This window comes from Gobio gobio, assembly GCF_949357685.1.
Source record: "Gobio gobio genome assembly, chromosome: 15".
In the NCBI taxonomy this organism is placed as follows: domain Eukaryota; kingdom Metazoa; phylum Chordata; class Actinopteri; order Cypriniformes; family Gobionidae; genus Gobio; species Gobio gobio.
The window spans coordinates 43,869,773-43,891,389 of record NC_137108.1 but is presented as its reverse complement, the minus strand read 5'-3'; the positions used below and the strand labels follow the sequence as shown (position 1 = coordinate 43,891,389).

The 21,617-nt window shown below is 37.8% G+C and overlaps 2 protein-coding genes and 1 long non-coding RNA gene across 4 annotated transcripts in view; 1 reads left to right on the top strand and 2 right to left on the bottom strand.

Annotated features, from left to right (window-relative positions):
* The first annotated feature begins 3,051 nt into the window (after positions 1-3,051).
* The window catches only part of LOC307138755, a 30,830-nt gene continuing 12,264 nt past the window's right edge, over positions 3,052-21,617 (top strand). The window contains exons 1-2 of the long non-coding RNA XR_013818058.1: positions 3,052-3,303; positions 18,010-18,131. This is a non-coding gene — a long non-coding RNA (uncharacterized lncRNA). The remainder of the gene's footprint in view (positions 3,304-18,009; positions 18,132-21,617) is intronic.
* On the bottom strand, positions 11,309-15,786 carry rpz6 (rapunzel 6). The gene is made up of 2 exons (XM_079837304.1): positions 15,626-15,786; positions 11,309-13,395 (listed from the first exon to the last, which is right to left on the bottom strand). Exon 2 carries the CDS (start codon positions 13,391-13,393, stop codon positions 12,212-12,214), a length of 1,182 nt encoding a protein of 393 aa, XP_079693430.1. The 5' UTR covers positions 13,394-13,395; positions 15,626-15,786; the 3' UTR covers positions 11,309-12,211.
* The window catches only part of rpz (rapunzel), an 11,050-nt gene continuing 9,276 nt past the window's right edge, over positions 19,844-21,617 (bottom strand). The window contains exon 3 of one of the 2 annotated variants that reach the window (XM_079837307.1): positions 19,844-21,539. In XM_079837307.1, the coding sequence (XP_079693433.1) occupies positions 20,817-21,494 (678 nt within the window). In that variant the 5' untranslated portion in view covers positions 21,495-21,539 and the 3' untranslated portion in view covers positions 19,844-20,816. The remainder of the gene's footprint in view (positions 21,540-21,617) is intronic. The other variant, XM_079837308.1, reaches the window with a different exon arrangement.

Here is a 21,617-nt window from a genome sequence, read left to right as displayed (position 1 = left end):
GTCTGTCTGTCATCTGTCTGACTGTCTATCATCTGTCTGTCTATCATCTGTCTGTCTATCATCTGTCTAACTGTCTGTCTGTCTATCATCTGTCTGACTGTCTATTGTCTGACTGTCTGTCTGTCTATCATCTGTCTGTCTGTCTGTCTATCATCTGTCTGTCTGTCTGTCATCTGTCTGACTGTCTTTCGTCTGTTTGTCTGTCTATCATCATCTGTCTGTTTGTCTGTCTGTCATCATCTGTCTGTTTGTCTGTCTATCATCATCTGTCTGTATGTCTATCATCTGTCTGTATGTCTATCATCTGTCTAACTGTCTATCATCTGTCTAACTGTCTATCATCTGTCTAACTGTCTATCATCTGTCTAACTGTCTATCATCTGTCTGTCTGTCTATCAAATTCAAAATTGCTTTATTGGCATGAATGTAAATCATAAAATATTGCCAAAGCTAGGAATATATGAACATAAATAATAATACATATATGAACATAAATAATTATACATGAACATTAATAATAATAATATTAATTATGATAATAAACATCAAAATAATAGAGGAAAATATTACAACATAACATAAACTTAAATAAACAGTGTTTCAAATTAGAACAATTGATACCACAGTGTTTTAACATATATACACACTCACATGTACTGAGGGTCACTGTAGTGGACAATAGGGAAACACACTGAGGTCAGACGCAACATACACACATTACACACACATTCACCTGCTGTCTCTCAGGCTGTGGCACACACACACACACACGCGTATCTTGCAGCCAGTGCTGCTGTCTGTCCCTCTCCTAATATTATCTGTATTTGTTCTACCTCAGTCATGGCTGTAAAGTTCTTTATTAATGTATTGAATTTGTTTAAGTAGAGGTCTCTTATGGAAATGTATTTTTGACAGTGAAGGAGGAAGTGTGTCTCTGTCTCGATCTCTCCTGTCCTACAGTGAATACACACCCTTTGCTCTCTGGGTAACCAGCTCTTTCTGTGTCTGCCCGTCTCGATGGCCAGACTGTGCTCACTGAGCCTGTACTTTGGTCAGGATCCGTCTCTGCTTTGTGTCTCTGACACTCTGGAGATATTCTTCCAATTCATAATTTGACTTTAGAGTTCGATAGAATTGTAATTTACTTTGTAATTTAGTTTCCTGATCCCAATGTTCCAGATATGTATTCTTAGATTGTTTGATAATTTGGTTTATTCTGATGTTTGTGTGAGAAGCAGTGCTGGTCTGAGACGGGTTAGTGTTAGTAGAGTTAGTCGGGTTAGTCAGTCTCAGTCTGTCTATCATCTGTCTGTCTGACTGTCTGTCATCTGTCTGACTGTCTGTCATCTGTCTGACTGTTTCTATCATCTGTCTGACTGTTTCTATCATCTGTCTGTCTGTCTGTCTGTCTGTCTGACTGCCTGTCATCTGTCTGTCTGTCTGTCTGTCTATCGTCTGTCTGTCTGTCTGTCTATCATCTGTCTGTCTGACTGTCATCTGTCTGATTGTGTCTTTCATCTGTCTGTCTATCATCTGTCTGTCTGTCTGTCTATCATCTGTCTGTCTGTCTATCATCTGTCTGTCTGTCTGTCTGTCTGTCTGACTGTCTGTCTATCATCTGTCTGTCTGACTGTCATCTGTCTGATTGTGTCTATCATCTGTCTGTCTGTCTATCATCTGTCTGTCTATCATCTGTCTGTCTGTCATCTGTCTGTCTGTCTATCATCTGTCTGTCTGTCTGTCTGTCTATCATCTGTCTGTCTGTCTGTCTGTCTGTCTGTCTATCATCTGTCTGTCTGACTGTGTAATCTGTCTGACTGTGTCTATCATCTGTCTGTCTGTCTATCATCAATCTGTCTGTCTATCTATCTGTCTGTCTGACTGTCTGTCATCTGTCTGACTGTCTGTCATCTGTCTATCTGTCTGTCTGTCTGTCTGTCTGTCTATCATCTGTCTGTCTGTCTGACTGTCTGTCATCTGTCTGGCTGTGTCTATCATCTGTCTGTCTGTCTATCGTCTGTCTTGACTGTCTGTCATCTGTCTGACTGCCTGTCATCTGTCTGTCTGTCTATCATCTGTCTGTCTGACTGTCTGTCATCTGTCTGTCTGTCTGTCTGTCTGTCATCTGTCTGACTGTCTGTCTGTCTGTCTATCATCTGTCTGTCTGACTGTCTGTCATCTGTCTGACTGTGTCTATCATCTGTCTGTCTGTCTATCGTCTGTTTGACTGTCTGTCATCTGTCTGTCTGTCTATCATCTGTCTGTCTGACTGTCATCTGTCTGACTGTGTCTATCGTCTGTCTGTCTGTCATCTGTCTGTCTATCATCTGACTGTCTGTCATCTGTCTGACTGTCTGTCATCTGTCTGTCTGTCTGTCTGTCTGTCATCTGTCTGTCTGTCTGTCTGTCTGTCATCTGTCTGACTGTCTGTCATCTGTCTGACTGTCTGTCATCTGTCTGTCTGTCTATCATCTGTCTGTCTGTCTATCATCTGTCTGTCTGACTGTCTGTCATCTGTCTGACTGTGTCTATCATCCGTCTGTCTATCATCAATCTGTCTGTCTTTCTATCTATCTATCTATCTATCTATCTATCTATCTATCTATCTATCTATCTATCTATCTGTCTGTCTGTCTGTCTGTCTGTCTGTCTGTCTGTCTGTCTGTCTGTCTGTCTGTCTGTCTGTCTATCATCTGTCTGTCTGTCTATCATCTGTCTGTCTGTCTGTCTGTCTGTCTGTCTGTCTGTCTGTCTGTCTGTCTATCTATCATCTGTCTGTCTGTCTATGATGGAAAGTGTTGGTGCTGTCCATGTTATGTTATGACTCCAGGTGTCATGTGACCTGTCATTCTTCTGACGGGTGAAGATCGTTCACACTGTGAAAGGACGTAGACCTGCTTTAGTCATCATGCAGTGGACGGTATTGTATGTACATAAATCTGGTTCCTCTAAAAGATGTAAAATGCGTGTAACTTCATGTAGCCACTTCCTATCACTGATAGTTCCTGTTTTCCATCTTGTGCACAAAAACTCACACATGAGGAAGTGGTTGGCTGCACATACTCCTTAGTCATACTGACAGACATATTGTTTTTCCTTTTATTTCGAGGGGCCAAACTGTGTATAAGATGAGTTTGTCACGCAGGACTCTTGACTCTCCGCTCTCATTGCTAGAGAGTGATTCTCTTCACACTGAGTGAGATTACTCTTACAATTGAGGACATCAAATGTAAATGGGCGTTCCAAAGTAAAGGCAGGCCCGACAATCAGATGACAGCGAAGACACAGACAAGGATTAAAGAAGTAAGAGATTTTACTGACATTTCATTCATTAGCGTGACAACATGAGGAATAAGAATATGAGTCTGAGAAAATCCATCCATCCTTCCGTATATCTGTCTATCATATCTTTTAGTATGGTCTGGTGTATTGCTATTGCTTATATGCTTGTAGCCACAAGATGTCACTTTAGCACATAATTAATGCTGTGATGATAGTAATAAATATACTTACAATGATCAGCATGTTTTGGAATATGTGTGATTTAAACCGTATGTTGAGGACCTGTGGGGTCAGTAAAAATCAGACTGGTTTGTCATGTTAACTGAAAGAAAAACACAGATGAGTTTGTTTAGTATTCATATAATTTCTTCCATAATTAGCATGGCAGATCGGTTGTTGTTTTGTAGTAGCATCTGGTAGATTTTGGGAGACGGAGGCTCACCGGGGGGTGATCCAGAAACAGGTTATGTGACATACCCGGGGTAAGTTTACTACCAAATTTGGTTACAAAACCTGAGGTAACTTTCCGGGTGTGTATGTAGCCATATCAACTTACTCTCTGAACAAAACTCAGTTTCATACTCCGGGTTGATTGAATTTACTCCAGACTGCGGTTTTGGAACCTACAACCGAGATTTCAGGGTATATATGTATGTGCTTTCTGAATACCCCCAGATAAAGAGTCCAAATAAGGACAAATTCCTTGTTGGTTCTGTCTTTTCTAATTTCTAAATAACATTTCAAATAAAAAAATGCAATGGTGTCAATGGTGAGATCGCATGACACATGCTTTTTACTTTATATAGCACTTTTAGTGCTCAGTGCATTTAAAAAGTCCACTATTACACATTTTCTAGCTGTTTTTTTGTGCTGTGGTGCAGTTGTTTCCAGCCCTGATCAGTCTAATCTAAGTACTAAGACATGGTTTACAGGCAACCTGCCCCTCTGCACATTAAGTCCATCATTCAGACTCGAGATCGATAGACGTCTAGATCACAGGAAGCTGGAAAATGTTCAGTGGCTTGTTGGAGGCTGTATATGGATTGCAGTCCATTTCACCTAAGCGTGTCTTTTGATGCTCTTAAAAACGGCAGATGAAACCTCAATCCCTAGACCCTACACCACAAGACTCTGATTAACAGAACACCAGTGCTTTCCAGTTCTTAATAAAAATCTGCTTTATGTGCTGTGAGGGTGCTTGGATTTTTTGTGGATTAATCATGTTTTGTGGATTTTCGCTTCGGTTCTTCTCGCCCTCAGAACAATGCACACTACATTGTATGTGCACAGCACTACAGTGAGTATAGAGAGTCTAGACCAGAGTTTGATCAGATGTGTTTAGTCTAGGAGTGTACGATCACAAAGATTCTCAACTGCGGCACAAAATATAATGCGGCGCCCATCGCACATGTAAAGTGGCATGAAAAAGTATGTGAACCGCTTGCAGAATGGGAAAATGGGAATAATTTTAACTAAATAAGAGGGATCATACAAAATGCATGTTATTTTTTTATTTAGTACTGTCCTGAATAAGATATTTTACATAAAAAATGTTTACATATAGTCCACAAGACAAAAAAATTGCTGAATTTATTAAAATAACCCTGATAAAAAGTTTATGAACCATTGATTCTCAGTGCTGTGTGTCGTTCCCTGGATGATCCACGGCTGTTTTTTTGTTTTGTGATGGTTGTTCATGAGTCCCTTGTTTGTCCTGAGCGGTTAAACTGCCCAATGTACTTCAGAAAAATCCTCCAGGTCCTGCACATTCTTCAGTTTTCCAGCCTCTTTTTCATATTTGAACCCTCTCCAGCAATGACTGTATGATTTTAAGATCCATCTTTTCACACTGAGGACAATTGAGGGACTCAAACACAACTATTACAAAAGGTTGAAACATTCACTGATGCTCCAGAAGGAAACACAATGCATTAAGAGCATTAAAATATCTTATTCAGGACGGTACTAAATAATAAATAACATGCATTTTGTATGATCACTCTTATGATTCCCATTTTCACAGATTCTGCAAGCGGTTCACATACTTTTTCATGCCACTGTAGCTCAACTGATGCGATCATTGTAAAGGTGTTTAAACAACAAAACACATCCACTGGCCCATATTTGTCAATTGGAATATCAGATATGTCATGCTATAGCTAACAAATCTGTGAATATTTTAATAGAAAATGATAAATTAAATAAAAGCCTCAGTCATACAGCCCTATTGTGATTAATAAAAATGACATATACACATTAAAGCTGCACTATGTAACTTTTCCGTCCACTAGAGGTCGCCTATTCAAAACAAAGGCGTAGTTTGATGACGCCACGTTTGATCGCAGAATCTTAGGACGTGGTCTTCACCTCACAGCCGTTGGGAAAGAATCGGGATATGACTCGGACAGAAATCATGTTCATGGATGTGATTATTAACGTTGCTGTAGTATAAAGCAGAGCAGAGTGTTGTGGAGCTGAGTAAGGCCGCTGGAGCGATTGTTAATAAGAAGAACGCAACACACGCCTCGCAAGCAGCGGGACTGTTATTATGACACAGTCGTCGGCGCCACTTCCGCTTTTCCAGTTATGAGTATGAGGTAACGCAGCTCTGTTTATCATATCAGATACATCCGAGTGTGTTGAAAATGATGGTATGACGTTACTCTGTGTGTTCGCTCGGCGGCTGCTATGACACTTGTTGCACACTGCAGTGAGAGTAAAGCGTTTCTGCAAAATAAAACTGGAAACAGAGGGTAACGCAGATATGACGCAATCGACAGGCGACTCCTTCTCACGTCCCGGTTCCTCGGTTAAAATAGCAATTTTTTCACGATTTACAAATAGTTGGAAACATTTGGGATATTGTAAGTACTCAACTGAACAAAATATATAACACTGGCCTTGTGGTTTTTGGATATTTTACTGAAATAATTGTACATAGTGCACCTTTAAACACATATAAAATATGACATTATACACATATAAAATTGTTGAAAATGAAAAATATATAGGCCTATATCTATCTATATATATATATACATACATACATACATACATACATACATACATACATACATACATACATACATACATATATACACATACATATACACTGTATATTTTTTTCAGTTATAATCATGATGTCAACTCTGACATTCAAATCCGTTAGTTGTCAAAATGACTAATTATATAATATTGTTATTAATTAAATATTCTATTATATTTTATGGTTTGCATATAAGAAAGACATTTCTTAGTCTGCACATAAGGTCTTAAAAAAATGTTTGTGTTAGATTTTGTGACATGCAAAAAAATAAAATAAAATAAATTGTCCCGTTTGAACATGTCAGACAAGTTTGTGTACTTTTGTTGAGGGGTTTGAACTCTGCTTTAAAAGACTTGTTTGTTTGTTTCAGTATGAGCATACAGTCATATGAGAATTACAAGCAAGCATTGTGTTTTTAAAAAAATATTTATTCTCAGTATATATTCTGTACAGTCCACTCATTACTGTTCCAAGTTTCCAAACTCTGCAGGAGAAATTGAGAAATTATATCATCACAATATTACTGAAACATGCTGTTATTGGTGATATTTGCATATGTGCACAAACAAATGCTGTTGACCTTCAGAAAGGTCAGAAGAGAGAGAACAGTATTACACTATGAGGCTCGAACACATTGTGTGAAATGAGAGCGAGTGCAGATGGAGCCAAACCGAGATCAATATACCGATTAGAACTGTAATACGCTAATGGTTTGGCGAACGAGCGGACAGAAATAAACCCATGAGTGTAATCAGAGTGTCATTTACCTCCTGCTCCCAAAAGACTCAAACTGACACTTTCTTTTCTTTAAATCATCTTTCCTTTATTGAAACGAGGTTTCCTAACGAGTGTGGCCTCAGATCATATAAAATGTAACTTTAATTATTAATAATTTTTATAATAGTTGTAAACATAATCTCAAAATACATGTTGGTTTGAATGGTTTCTTTACTGTTTTTTGAAAAGAGAAAATGGTCTTAAAAGAAATTCTGCAGAATTTTAATGAATTTTAATTGGTTTATTTATTTTCTGTATATTCAAAACTACGTTCTAGTGTATGTACACTGTGATTTGAACAAACATTTCAATTAATTAAAGGCAATGAGTAAAAATTTGGTTCTGTCTATTGTGTTTGAGGGGTGTGGCCATAAGCTCATGAATATTTAATTATGGTGTCCTGGGCAAGATATTAAATAAGAACCGATAATAGTTGGTGCTGGTCATTAATAATGGTTAAAGCTTAGTTTATAGTTCTGTTTGATGCTCTCCTTAATACCAACCGTTCTCACTCCCAAGGCGTCAACATCTGAAGTATGGTCAAGTGCCTTCCGTGTCACAATAAAGACGCTAAAGCTACCCCTAGGCGTCACTATATCAACGCGCAGGTGCTCCATTGATTTCAGTTGTTTGCCCAATGCCTCAGATCAAGACGCATTTAATTCTTTGCATTTATAAAAGCAGACATGATTTTATGAATATTTATAGGCTACTTTTATATTTTAGCAGAACTAACCCAACCCCTACCCTAAACCTACCCACTTCTAAACAATATAAAACACATAACAGGCAAATACAAGTTCAATCACGGGTATTTATTGCAAAAACAGTATAAAAGTATTAACTCGTTTTGCATTCCAAGTCTTCTGAAGTCATACGATATCTTCATGTAAAGAACAGAGTGGATCTTAAGTGGATTTTAATCACTGAAATGATGATCCCGCCGCTCCGTGAACGCACGCAGTCATATCACATTCAAATTATACAATCCGACTCTTGAGCATGACACAATCAGTCACGAGACACACAAGAGCCAATAGCATTTTACAATCAAAGCTGACATGATGCTATTGGTCACGAGACATACGAGAGCCAATGCAATTTCACTATGAAATCTGACGTAACGTTTCTTCGGGCGGCAATTTTTGAAATTTCAATATGTGCATGGTCTTCGGCGGATGGAGACTGATCGCTTTTGGGGATTTTCTTCACACAAATTAATAATTTGGCCTCAGGACACTTGGAATATTTGTACTTTTTGAAAAAATTGTGCCTGCAGTCGTATCTGCCTGTTACATCCTGTGCTTTATATCATATAATACACAAATGGGTAGGTTTAGGGATGAGATTGGGTTGGGTTACATGTTCAAACGTGTCTAAATAGCGTAAATAAATAAATATAAATACAATTATGCTGGCTTCTTAAATTGAGAATCACACTCCAACATGTTATAATGGCAAAATCGTAACCCAATGTAATTTCATCATGACTATAGCATTCCCATGCCCAACGTGTATGACGTCAATGGTTTCCAATTGAAATCAATGGAGCACCTGCACGTTGATATAGTGACGCCTAGGGGTACCTTTAGTGTCTTCATTGTGACGCGGAAGGCACTTGACCATGCTTCAGATTTTGACGCCTTGGGAGTGAAAAAGGGGTGTTGATACAGTTGTATGTTATTTTATTTTAAAGGGATAGTTCACCAAAAATGTACTCACCCTCAAGTTGTTCCAAACCTGTACGAGTTTCATACTTCTGCTGAGCACAAAAGAAGATATTTTAAAGAACCAAACAGTTGATGGACCCCGTTGACTTCCAAAGTATGAAAAACAAATACTATGGGTCCATCAACTGTTTGGTTACCAACATTTTTTCAAAATATCATCTTTCACGAGTTCACACTTGCATCAAATTAATGATCTTTATGAACTTGCATGCCCCCCCCACCCACCCCTGATAGAGATAGTCTAGAACTAGACTGCATTGTACTATGGATTGTGTTGACGTCAAATAAGAGTTTATTAAATCAAAGTGAGGCGATGGAGTGGTGGAGGGATGCTAAGAAACTGTCAACGAAAGAAGGTATATCAGCAGTATATATATACACCTCCTAATGTTGATTAGTTTAAAGTGCTCCACTCGTGTTTAATTAGGTTTATTTGTCTGAACGTGCTCCTCCCAAAAAGTGATAATAAAACATCACTTTGTGTTCAGCAGAAGAACTTCATACAGGTTCGGAACAACTTCAGGGTGAGTAAATGAGGACAGAATTAAGTCACCATGATTGAGAGGAATATTTGTTTTGTACAAAGTTTATTCGGAGCATCATATATACTCATTTTGTGAAGAAGAGCAATAAGATAAGATCGTTTTGCAAACTACATATTCAGAGGTTTTATGGCACAACCAGAAGCATCAGGAGGATAAATCCAGTGCTGAGGGTGAGCTGGTGTGTGTCACAGTACAAATGTTTTAATGCTTTTTATCAGATCAGGCCACTTAAAACCAGGAAGCTGGTCGATGGTCCACTCTGACAAAAAAAGGTAATGCTATTAGCTCCGGCTGTGATTGGCAGATGCAGCCAGAGTGAAGTATCATGGGATTGATGGACTGCCTCTGCACTACTATTATGTTGAGATTCATAAGATCACTCATTTATTAATTAAATATTGATATTGACTGATGTCTTTTCCTGGAGATGGTTGTGGTTTCTTTTGCCTTTATTTAAAAAAAAGTTTATGAAGTAGTCCTGCAAAAAGTCTGGCTGTGTCCTGCTGGAATCAGACGTGTTTGTTTTGGTCTAGTAACAGACAGGTTTAAGGTTCAGCTCTTTATCCGAGATGGACGCCACATGGATCAATAACTCCAACCAGGACAGAAGCCTCAACCGCTAATGAATACAGGCTGAGCCGTGTGTTTCCATTCCAGTCTCGGGAGCAGGAGAAAGAACAACTGCTTTCAAATCTGTAAATATTCCAGGATGCAGCATGCATGTATAATGCATGAATCCTTATTCACACATGCACATACAGCTCTGAAAAAAATTGAGAGACTGCTTAACATGTTAAGTGGTCTCATATTTTTTTCCAGAGCTGTATATGGAGGAAATTATTATTTATTTATTTTATTTTTTTCAAAATGACATTTTTTTGAGAAATATTTTGAGAGGATTGCATTTAGAGTTTTAATGTCAACAGCCATTTCGAAGCAAGAAAATGCCCTTTTTATTAAAGCACTGGAATTTTTATGAACTTATGAAAATAAGGAATTATGGTGTATTTACAGTTAAGTAAACTACAACAAATGCATTGATGTAAAATTATCTTGGGTAAAAAAAAAAATTCAGGAATTATTATGTATATATATATATATATATATATATATATATATTTATTTATTTATTTATTGGTCAATATATGTTTTTACATTGGTTTAAATCATCAGAATAAGTTAAGCACATTTTAACTTTTTAATTTTTTTAAGTTAGTTTAATGTAATTTAAGTTGAAATTACTTAAACATCCAAGTTGATTGTTCTTCAAAATTATCTATCTATCCGTCCATATAGCTGTCTATCCATCCATCCATCCGTCTATCTGTCTGTCTATCTATTAAGTTTAAAATACGGTTACAATAAAAGGAGGTTTATGTTGTCATAAATAAAAAAAACGTATTGGCATATAAAGAGGACAGTCATATTGGATTATGCGTGTAGGGGTCAAAGGTCATCACCCATGGTGGTTTTGTGAGTAAGGTCACAACTTGAATGGTTATAAATGGCTTTTTAAGATCTTGCTCTTTTAGGGTAGATTTAAGCCTCTAATAACATTGCTTGTTTTCTGTATTATTTAGATTCCTTGTGATTTTTCAGTACAGTTACAATCATATTTCTATAGAAATAGAAACGCACAGAATGGAATAGAAGAATACAATGGAAATAGATTCTCCCTCCCGAGTGTTGAATGATGGATTGATCCTTCACTCGGCACCTCAGTGAATTTAATGAGTGCATCCGGAGAGCTGATCACAGCACTTTGGAGCTTGTCTGCTTTATATTAACAAACTGAAACGTCACTCGGCATGTTTCTGCAGCCGCTGGCCTGAAAATGCTGACTTGGGTGCAAAAACAGTCTTTTAATTAAATGTGGCGGGTGGTATATCATAGCAGTGGATGTGAGAGATTGTAAACGTATGCATTTTGTAAAGGCTCTCATTTTACTTCTGCTCAGTTTGCCGAGACAAGACAACTGGACTTGTTTCATGACACGTCTTTACTGCTTCTGTTCATGGTTGACGAGGCATTTTTATTCTGTTGGCTCTATGTAGGTCATTCTCACAAAGACCAAACTGCCAGTCCTGGCACCATTTAAATACAGTGTTCTTGGCCCAAAAGCCATTTTTCCTACCTTATTCACACAACTGCACAACATTGTTTTTAGCATGGTATTGCTTAAATGCATGATTTCAGACAGATACATAGACATTTAAAGCGTAAAATAATACAAACAGGATATAATAATACTTATAAAAGTGCATACAGATGGGCTGGGAACTATAGTTAGTCTGAAAAATCACTTTGGTTTCATTTTAGAACAATGGAAATGGAGTGACGAATTACAATCAATGCAATAACTAGATACAGTGAGCTGACAATGAATAATGCCATACAAATACTATTTTTCAGAGCATAGATCAGAGATAAATAAAGTGCAGTTATAGTAGATTTTTTATAATTAGTGTGATTTTAAATACTGTATACCCAGCTAACAAAAATGTGTTCTAAGAACATTTTGCTAACATTCCCATTAAGTTTTCTTGGCTATGCGAACGTTAAGGAAAAATTCCATTTAATTCTGCAAACGTTATGGGAACGTTACTTTTGAATGCTGTCTAACATTAGACGGACATCCAACTAAAATGTTTCAGGAAACGTTGGGCTAACGTTCTGAGAACATTATTAAAGACCAGTTAACTTTAAACACACGTTCCGCATTCGTGGTTGAGCGTTTGTTCATAACTTTGAGAGAACATTGCCAGAACGTTCTGAGAACGTTCCCTGTTAGCTGGGTAAATGACTAATGATCCTGTTTAACCTTTCTAAATCTACTCTGCATGCACACAGACATTGACGTTCTTGTGTTTGTCCCAGTAGTGACATTCTTCAGGAAAACTCGACACAGCAAAGCTCTCCTTGTGACGACTGACAGCATGAACCAGAAACCCGGATAACTGCTTCTCCAGAAGCTCCACGACAGCTTTGGCATCTCCCTTCTTCGCAGGACCGTCCATCATCTGTTTTATGGTTTCATTGGGCACAGGCTGAGGGGCGCTGCAGAACGAGACCACCAGGTTTATGTCATTTCCTTGAGGTACTTCAAAGTAACTCTGTCCGGTCACACACTGAAAGTTCTGTCCAGCTCTGAAGTTTCTAATTTTGCCCAAGTTACTAACAACTCTGATGGACCAGCTCACCCAGTCGTACTTCTTCACCAGGAAGTCCAGCAGTTCCTTGGCCGTTTCCTGGAGGTTCCCGTCCTCTCTCTCCTTCACAAGCCTCTTGATGTCCAGTTCAGCTTGCTCTGGAAACGAATGCACACATTTCTCTATCATTTCTTTCATTTTCATCTCAATTTCTTGGATCTTTGTGCTCCAATCTTGAATCTTCTCCTGCTCCGCCTCTTCGCCCTGAGTAAGGAAACAATATCCCAGCAGAGCGATTATTCCCAGGCAGAGCAGCTCCTTCATCCTGACGCAGAAGTCTTCCAGGACTCTTCTGTTTCTGCCCTCGTATTGTTCCACAACCTCCAGGATTGGCTCCCCAAAAGTGCTGTTCCCCATCATAGCATCATAAAGCATGTAGAGGTTCTTCTCTCCTCCTGTTTTTGGAAAATGCTGCAAGAACATGCGTTTTCTGGCCTCTTTATACTCCGGTTTGGCCTCCAGAATATCAATGTATTTTCTAAACTGGTTGCATAGATTTTCCTCCACAGTGAAGAACTGAGAATCCAAGCGTCCCTTTTTAATCTCACAGTTGATGTCCTCCATTTGAGATGAGAGGACATCCAGTTTGCTCCTCACAACTAGAAACTGATCTTTGACATATGTGATCTCCTTGCTTTCCACATTGTCCAAGACCAGCCTCAAAACTGGTGCAGAAGCTTCAAACAGAGGACACAGTCCTCCAACAGCGCTGGCCAGCACCTCGGCTCCTCTCTCAAACATCTCCATTACTGCTTCAATGGCCTCCTTCTTCTGGGCTACAACCCTCTCTAGTGGACTGGACATTTCTATAAACAAAGAAAAGCTATTACAACAAACTAAGACACCTTTCTTTCTTTTACTATTAAAGGATTATTTCACTTTAAAATGAAAATTAGCCCATGATTTACTCACCCTCAAGCCATCTTAAGTGTATATTACTTTCTTCTTTCTGATGAACACAATCCGAGTTATATTATTACATATCCTGATGTTTCCAAGCTTTATAATAGCAGTGAATGGGGCTCGAGTTTGAGGCTCATATAAGTGCATCCATCCATTATAAAAGTACTCCAAGTACTCCAGTGGGTTAATGAAGGCCTTCTGAAGCAAATCGATGGGTTTTTGTAAGAAAAATATCTATATTTAAAATATTTAGCTTCCTTCAGACCGGCTTCTAGATTCAACTTACGAAGAAAGCGTCACCCTGTCACTGCAATAATAACGCTTGGAAGCATCAGGATATTTATTAATATAACTCCGATTGTGTTCATCCGAAAGAAGAAAGTCATCTACCTATGATGGCTTGAGGGTGAGTAAATCTTGGGCTAATTTTCATTTTAAAGAGAACTAATCCTTTAAAGCCAGATTCAATATCTATTTTAATTCAAATTGCATAGTGTGCAAACTAAAACAAAATTGTTGCAAATATATCAATTACTTTCATAGCTCAGAACAATTTTTAAATACTTATTGTTTAAGAAAAATAAAAATTGACTTAGGAGTCAAATATATATGAGCGGAAAAAGCTGAAGTGCACTTTGTGAAATAGTATCCTTGTTACACGTTACATGTACTTACTACAGTAATAACAGTAGATTGTCATTACATGCAAGTAAACCTAAACCAAACCCTATAGTAAGTACATTTAGTTCATTAATATTACTCCGTACTCAAATGTATAATTACACTGCAACAAGGACACATCAAAATAAAGTGTAAACTACTTTTGGGTTACGCTTTATTGTAAGGTGTCATTGTTAAAGTGTAATTATTAATGTAATTATACATTTCAGTACTGAGTAATATTAATGAACTACATGTACACTTACTATAGGGTTAGGGTATGAGTAGGGTTTGACTTAGTTATTGCTGTTATTATTACTATGGTAAGTTAAAAAATGGTGCTATTTAGCACTAAAAATGGTTCTTTGTCTCGTAATCATACACTCTAAAAAAAAAAGGTTCTAAATGGCACCAAAAATAGTTCTTGGCTCGTAATCATAGGGGAACCTTTTTTAGTGCTATATAGCACCATTTTTGGTGCTTCAGTGGTTCTTCAGCGGTTCTTCAGAGGTTCTTCACCGGTTCTTCACCGGTTCTTTGACTAAGGTGCTATATAGCACCTCTGAAGAACCACTGAAGCACCAAAATTGGTGCTATATAGCACTAAAAAAGGTTCCCTTATGATTACGAGACTTTTTTTTTAGAGTGTAGGGGAACCACTTTAAGTGCTGTATAGCACCAAATCTTGGTGCTTCAGTGGTTCTTTACCAGTTCTTTGGGATGACTGTGCTATATAGCACCGCGACCATATACAGAACATGTTAAGATATGGTGATATAGCACCAAAAGTGGTTCCCCTATGATTAAGAGCCAAGAACCACTTTTAGTGCCATATAGCACCATATCTTAACAGGTTCTGAATATGGTAGCGGTGCTATATAGCACCTCAGTCATCCCAAAAAAACCACTGAAGCACCAATATTTGGTGCTATACAGCACTTAAAGAGGTTCCCCTATGATTACGAGACAAAGAACCACTTTTAGTGCTATCTAGCACCATTTTTTACATGTAACGTGTAACAATGGTACTGTAATATAAAGTGTTACCTACTTTTGATCTCATAAATCATCCTTTTAAAATCGAAATGATTGCAAGTGTTTTCCACCACAGCAAAAAGCATTAAGTATAGGAAACCCTCATCACGTTGTTGATTTTACAGGATAGCCATTTGTGCCATCAGCATTTTTTTTCTATTCGAAATCTGCATGCATGTTAATAAGCAAATCATGTTAAATCGAGTCCAGACACATTTTAAACCTCCAAATAATCAATTCCAGAGCAAAATAATGCGACTTGCAATTAGAATCATGTTGCGTATAATATATGGCACCACTGAATGTGCCATCTTCTGTTCCGTAAAGGACACACCTCGAAAAGCGTTTTAAAGCGTAGTCTGCCTCAAAAGTGCCCTACATGCGCATCACAGCATTAACCCCGAGCAGAAAAGATTGTCACAAAAACAGGTTTCTCACGTCTGGCAGGTTGAGGGGCTTCTGTCCGTGGTTACGTGTCCGAAATTCAGCTTTCCCTCAGGTATTGGCTCGAGGAGGATATTTGTGGTGATCTGAGTGCGTGTGAAAGGGAACAGAGACAGCGCGAGGGCGCGCGCGAGAGAGAGAGAGTTGCGCGCACTGAGGATGCGTTAGGAGGATTTTGGTTTGGAAAGCCCTTGGCAACAGTCGGATAAATGTCTCATTTTTTTGACGTGGTTGGCTGTACCTTGCCTTTTATTCCTAATTTGACAACAGATAGAAGAGTTTTGTATTGTTTCTAGAGAGAGCTAGTGCGTAATGATTGTTCATCAAGAGGAATATTGCGCGCAATGCGCAACATGGAGCAGCTCCGGTGGATCGCAAAAAACCATGCGCAGATATTTTCCACACAAGGATGGCAGGTATTTCACACACTAATGATGTATTTGAGCATAACGAGTATGATGTTCTTAATATAGTATGATGTTATACAATATCAAAATGATTATATATTATATATGCCACCTTCATCAGGCGACAATCTCTGAGCTCTGTTCTCTTCTCTGAGCTTGTGCTGATGAAGGAGGGTCCATATGCATATATTATGAAATCATACGCGGATAAAAGGAACGAACTGACGGAAATTGCATGCATCTGTATAGCCTATACATATAAGCAAATCTGTGGGTGGATATATTATTTCTAACAATCTACTTCGAAACGTTTGGAAATTTGTCAGATGTGACCTTGTGTCTGAATGCGTCATACATGGATGGAAACTGCTGGACATGATGACATATTGCCTTAAATTAAACAAACAAAATTGTGACATATTACCATGAGACCCAACAGAGAAGGTGTTTGCACGTGAATGTTTTTTTCAGCCTTATAGCAAAAAATGTTTGGTATGACAGAAATATGTAATTAGCCTATTTTATAAGCCCGTTGGGGATTCTGATTATATTACAGGAAAACTGATTCCTGATTGTCACATAGGGAAGTTGTCATAAGGGCTGTATTTCAATTATAAGGTTTTGAATCTAAAGTCTACTCACAGAGAAAAAGGGTGTCAAAATTGTACCTTTAGGGGTACAACAGCTCGTCGTTGGGGCAGTACCCTTAAAAGGACATATTCATACCTTTTTTTTTACTCCTAAAATCTGCATGATTAGTAACTTAAAAGTACAAATACGTACCTTAAAGAGATAGTTCACCCAAAAACGATTTTTGTTTATCTGCTTACCCCCAGGGCATCCAAGATGTAGGAGTCTTTGTTTCTTCAGTAGAACACAAATTAAGATTTTTAACTCCAACGGTGTGATAGTCGTATAATGCATGTCAATGGGGATATTTTAGAGTATGAGAGCAATGAGAGTAAAAACACATAGACATACGAATCCTTATTAAACCATGAGGCTCGTGGCGACACATTGATGTCTCAAGACACGAAACGATCGGTTTCTGCGAGAAACCCAACAGTATTTATCTTATTTTTTTTTACCTCTTATCAGACAAATGTCATCTAGTATTCTCAGCGCCATAACTTCCGGCGAATAAGGTCAAAATACTGGCGCGATCAAAGATATATATACGTAGATGCCTCATTCGACCGATCTGCGCAGGCACTAATGAGGAAACTATGTATATATCTATGATCACACCGGTATTTTGCATGTACTTTGACCTTATTCACCGGAAGTGATGGCGCGGGGATGGCTGATGCAGAGCCATAGAAAAAATTAAATACGATTCACTTCAGAAGGCCTTTATTAACACCCCGGAGCCGCGTGGAGCACGTTATTTGACAGACAGATGGATTTTTTTATGGACTTAAAAACAGAGCAACTATTACTGCTATTATAATGCTTGGATTAGCCAGAACATTTTTAATATAACTCAGATTTTATTCGTCTGAAAGAAGAATGTCATATACACCTCGGATGACTTGAGGGTGAGTAAATCATGGGCTAATTTAAATTTTTGGGTGAACTATCCCTTTAAGGTACTACTATGAACCATTTTGTGGTAAAAAAAAAAAGAAAGAAAGTACAAATATGTCCTTTTAAGGTTACTGCCCCAACGACGAGCTGTTGTACCCCTAAAAGTAAAATTTTGACAATCTTTTTCTTTGTGTATAAGCATTTTCTCTCTTTTTATCAAGCCTTTAAACTCTCATTTTTTTGTGATTTATGTCCCCCAAACAAAAATGTTGTAATGTCAGACTAGCATATGTATACACGATTCATTCATTTATTAAATGCAGTTTCCCTTTCCCCAAGTAAAATGCCAAACCATTGCTGTGTCCTTTTACATTTTGAATGTTTTTTTATTATTATTGTTTTGTGTATCATAACGTCTACATTTTCTTTCTTTCTTTTTTTCAGAATCAAGTGTATCATGATTGTCTGACCGACTTGACGCAAGAGTCTTTGAAAACGTTTCTGGCTGATGACGTGAAATGACGTGGACCAAGACTAAAGATCTGTCTTCTGTGACGTCACACTGGGTAAAGTGAATCTTATTAATGTTTATGTACTATTAAATTAAATAGGATTGTTTAATACAAAAGTCAAATAAGGGGAATGCACTAATTGAACTGAACAATTCAAACAGAACTTCTTTCATAACCATTGTTGCCTGTAGTTATTAGATTCGATTAGTGTATTCTAGCATGATAGCATCATTCACTGAAGTCAAACAAGAGATCAAGGCTTGGCTAGTGAGGTCCAGCTAACCCCTGCTGGTAGATGCTGTTACTACACCATTGTGTCGGCAAAAAGCACCTTTTTTTTAACGATCATAAAAAAGTAAAAGTGTCTTCTGATTAAATATTTATTGCAACAACATACAATTTATTTATTTTAAGTTTTACCTGAGCCCAATTTTAGAAGTGTTTTGAAATGGAAAAATATTTCCTGTCTGCTGCATTTGACGCATGTAGGCTACCTACAGTACATTTACATATTTACCATTTGAATGAAATCCAAATAACCAGATTAATTTATAATAACATGGTGAGATTGTGTGTTCAAACGTGCTTGTTTATAGTTGCATTTTGCGTGCTGTTTTTATACACTCTAAAAAAAAAAAGGCTCGTAATCATAGGGGAACCTTTTTTAGTGCTATATAGCACCAATTTTGGTGCTTCAGTGGTTCTTCAGAGGTGCTATATAGCACCTTAGTCAAAGAACCGGTGAAGAACCTCTGAAGAACCGCTGAAGAACCACTGAAGCACCAAAATTGGTGCTATATAGCACTAAAAAAGGTTCCCCTATGATTACGAGCCAAGAACCATTTTTGGTGCAATATAGAACCTTTTTTTTTTAGAGTGTATACATTAAAAACGTGTAGATTCTATACACACAGTAAACTATAGCATTCATATTCGTGAGTCTAAATAAGCTCAGGGTGTGCTCTTTTACTGCCATCTAGTGGCAGAAGTTCATAGCATACACTAATAATAGCATCATTCATACATGGGTTCCCAGGTTCCAGGAAAAGAAATACACGTATTAAAAGTAGCCTCTTAATCTCACCAAGGTTGCATTTATTTGATAGAAAATACAGTAATACTGTGAAATAATTACAATTTAAATTAACTGGTTTCTGTTGTAATATATTTTAAAAATGTAATATCTTCCTGTCATCAAAGCTGAATTTTCAGCATAACTCCAGTCTTCAGTGTCACATGATCCTTCAGAAATCATTCTAATATGCTGATTTGCTGCTCAAGAAACATTTCTTAATATTATTTATTATTAATGTTAAACAGTTATGCCCCCCCCCAAGATTCTTTGATGAATAGAAAGTTCAAAAGAACAGCATTTATTATAAACATAACTTTTTTGTAATATTTATTAATTTTGTAAATGTGTTTACTGTCGTTTGTTTTGCTCAATTTAATGTGCCTTTGCTAAATCAAAGTATTAATAAAAAAAAAAATTACTTTTGAATGGCCGTGTATCATGATTCCCACAAAATAAATATGCAGCTAAAACATTGATAATATTAAGAAATTATCTTAGAATGATTTCTGAAAGATCATGTGACACTGTCACTGAATGACTGCTTTGCATTACATGAATAAATACATTTTTTAAATATATTACAACAGAGACCAGTTAATTGTAACATTTCACAGTATTACTGTTTGTACTGTATTTTTGATCAAATAAATGCAGCCTTGGTGAGCATAAGAGGCTTCTTTCACAAACATTTAAAATTCAAAACAACTTGGAATATTTTCCTTGTATCTTTATTGAAAAATGTAAACAATATTGTACAGCGTTACAAGTGCAACAGCATTCCAAAGACTGAATAACAAGAACATGTATTTTAATAATGATTAGGAAGGTAACATGTTCCAATCCTTGAGACATTCAAAAAGTACACATATAGGGGCATTTATATATATGCCAGTGCTTTATGGATAAATACATTTCAAACAAACATGATTATCTCTCGATGAACTTCAGTCGTGTCAGACTAAACATGCACTGTACATTAGGGTCTCAGTATAGCAAGCACATCAAGTAGGCCTATAATATTTTCATTTATCCCAAATAAAAGGGTCAAAGGAATGCAAAAAAAAAACCCTTCAGTTTAGATTTCACTTCTTATATTAAAATATATGCTCTGATAATCTGTTCTAGTGGAACTAAAAATGACACACAGGATACAATTAAATGCATACTTGAACTTACTAAATAGATTTAAGTATGCCCCCGCCCCAAATTTGATTTTTAGTATGCACAGACAGAAAATTATCTGCTCTTTATTTTTGCAACAAGTTTGTGAAGATAGATAATGATTAATAGATAGACAGATAGATAATTTCATTGTACATTATATTTATTTACTGTTGATGTTTTGTACTGATGAAGGTGACACTGCTTATGAAGGCATTCGAACTTTAATATTTATATAACCACAGCCAGCATTCTGTAGATTAGAGTGAAATATGTTTGTCACATTGTGTTAAACTGAGGCACGGCATGAAGAAATGTTATGTGATTAAAAAACAAAAACAAGAAGCAGATTACAGGAAATGAGATGGCATCACTGCGTAACCGTCAGCATGACCTGCACTCAATTGGAGGATAATGCTGCAGGTCGATGAAGTCCATTACAGGAAAAGGCAAAGCACGAAGGCAATAAAGAGCGTTGGTTGTGCAGAAAGGCATCATCACGATCACTTGCATCTCCTCAGCACCTCTTGCATTTTCTCCTGCACGTTCTTCATATTTTCTTCCCACTCCTCGTTCCGAGATTCCAAGTCGTCCCCTATGATGCCGTAGTAGCCCATCATAGAGATGAACCCGATGCAGAAGAGGTAGGCGAGTCGCGTGCAGAGGTTTTCCATGACGTGCTGGTCCCCCTGCGAATGCTTCATGTACACCTCCAGGATGGGCTTGCTGAAGAGTTTGCGCTTCCCGATCACGCCTTCGTAAAGCGTGTTCATGTTCTGGTCTTCGTTGTCATTCATGTAGCTCTCGACGAAATCTTCCCTCTTGCGTTGCAGGTTCTCCGGCTTGGCCTCCACGATCTCCATGAATTTGCGGAACTGATTGCGAATGTTTTCTTCCACATTGTGGTACTGTCTGTCCAACGTCTCCTTCCTGATTTGCAGCAGGGCCTGACGGTTCTGCTGCGAAATTTCATCCAGGGCTCGGTTCACGCTGCCAAACTCACGTTTGAGTTTCTGAATGTCTTCATCGTCCACATGGTGCAGCACCACCCGGATGAGAGAGCCGGCCACGCCGAAGATGGGATTGACCACCGCTGCTGCCGACGAGATGGTGGCCACACATTCTAGAACCTTCACAAGGCCCCTCTTCAGCTTCTCTGGGTCGTCGAAGATCTCAGCCATTGTGTCTGGAGGAAGACGGTATTAAGCTCTTATCTTATAGTTCACCTGAAGGAGGAAACAGATCACAATCTCAGAGATAAACTAATTATTTTAAAAACACTGATTTACAAGGAGTATTCCGGG

What these genes read in the sequence shown, in the direction of transcription:
- rpz6 (XM_079837304.1), bottom strand. Translation starts at nt 13,393, where the DNA reads ATGTCCAGTCCACTAGAGAGGGTTGTAGCCCAGAAGAAGGAGGCCATT.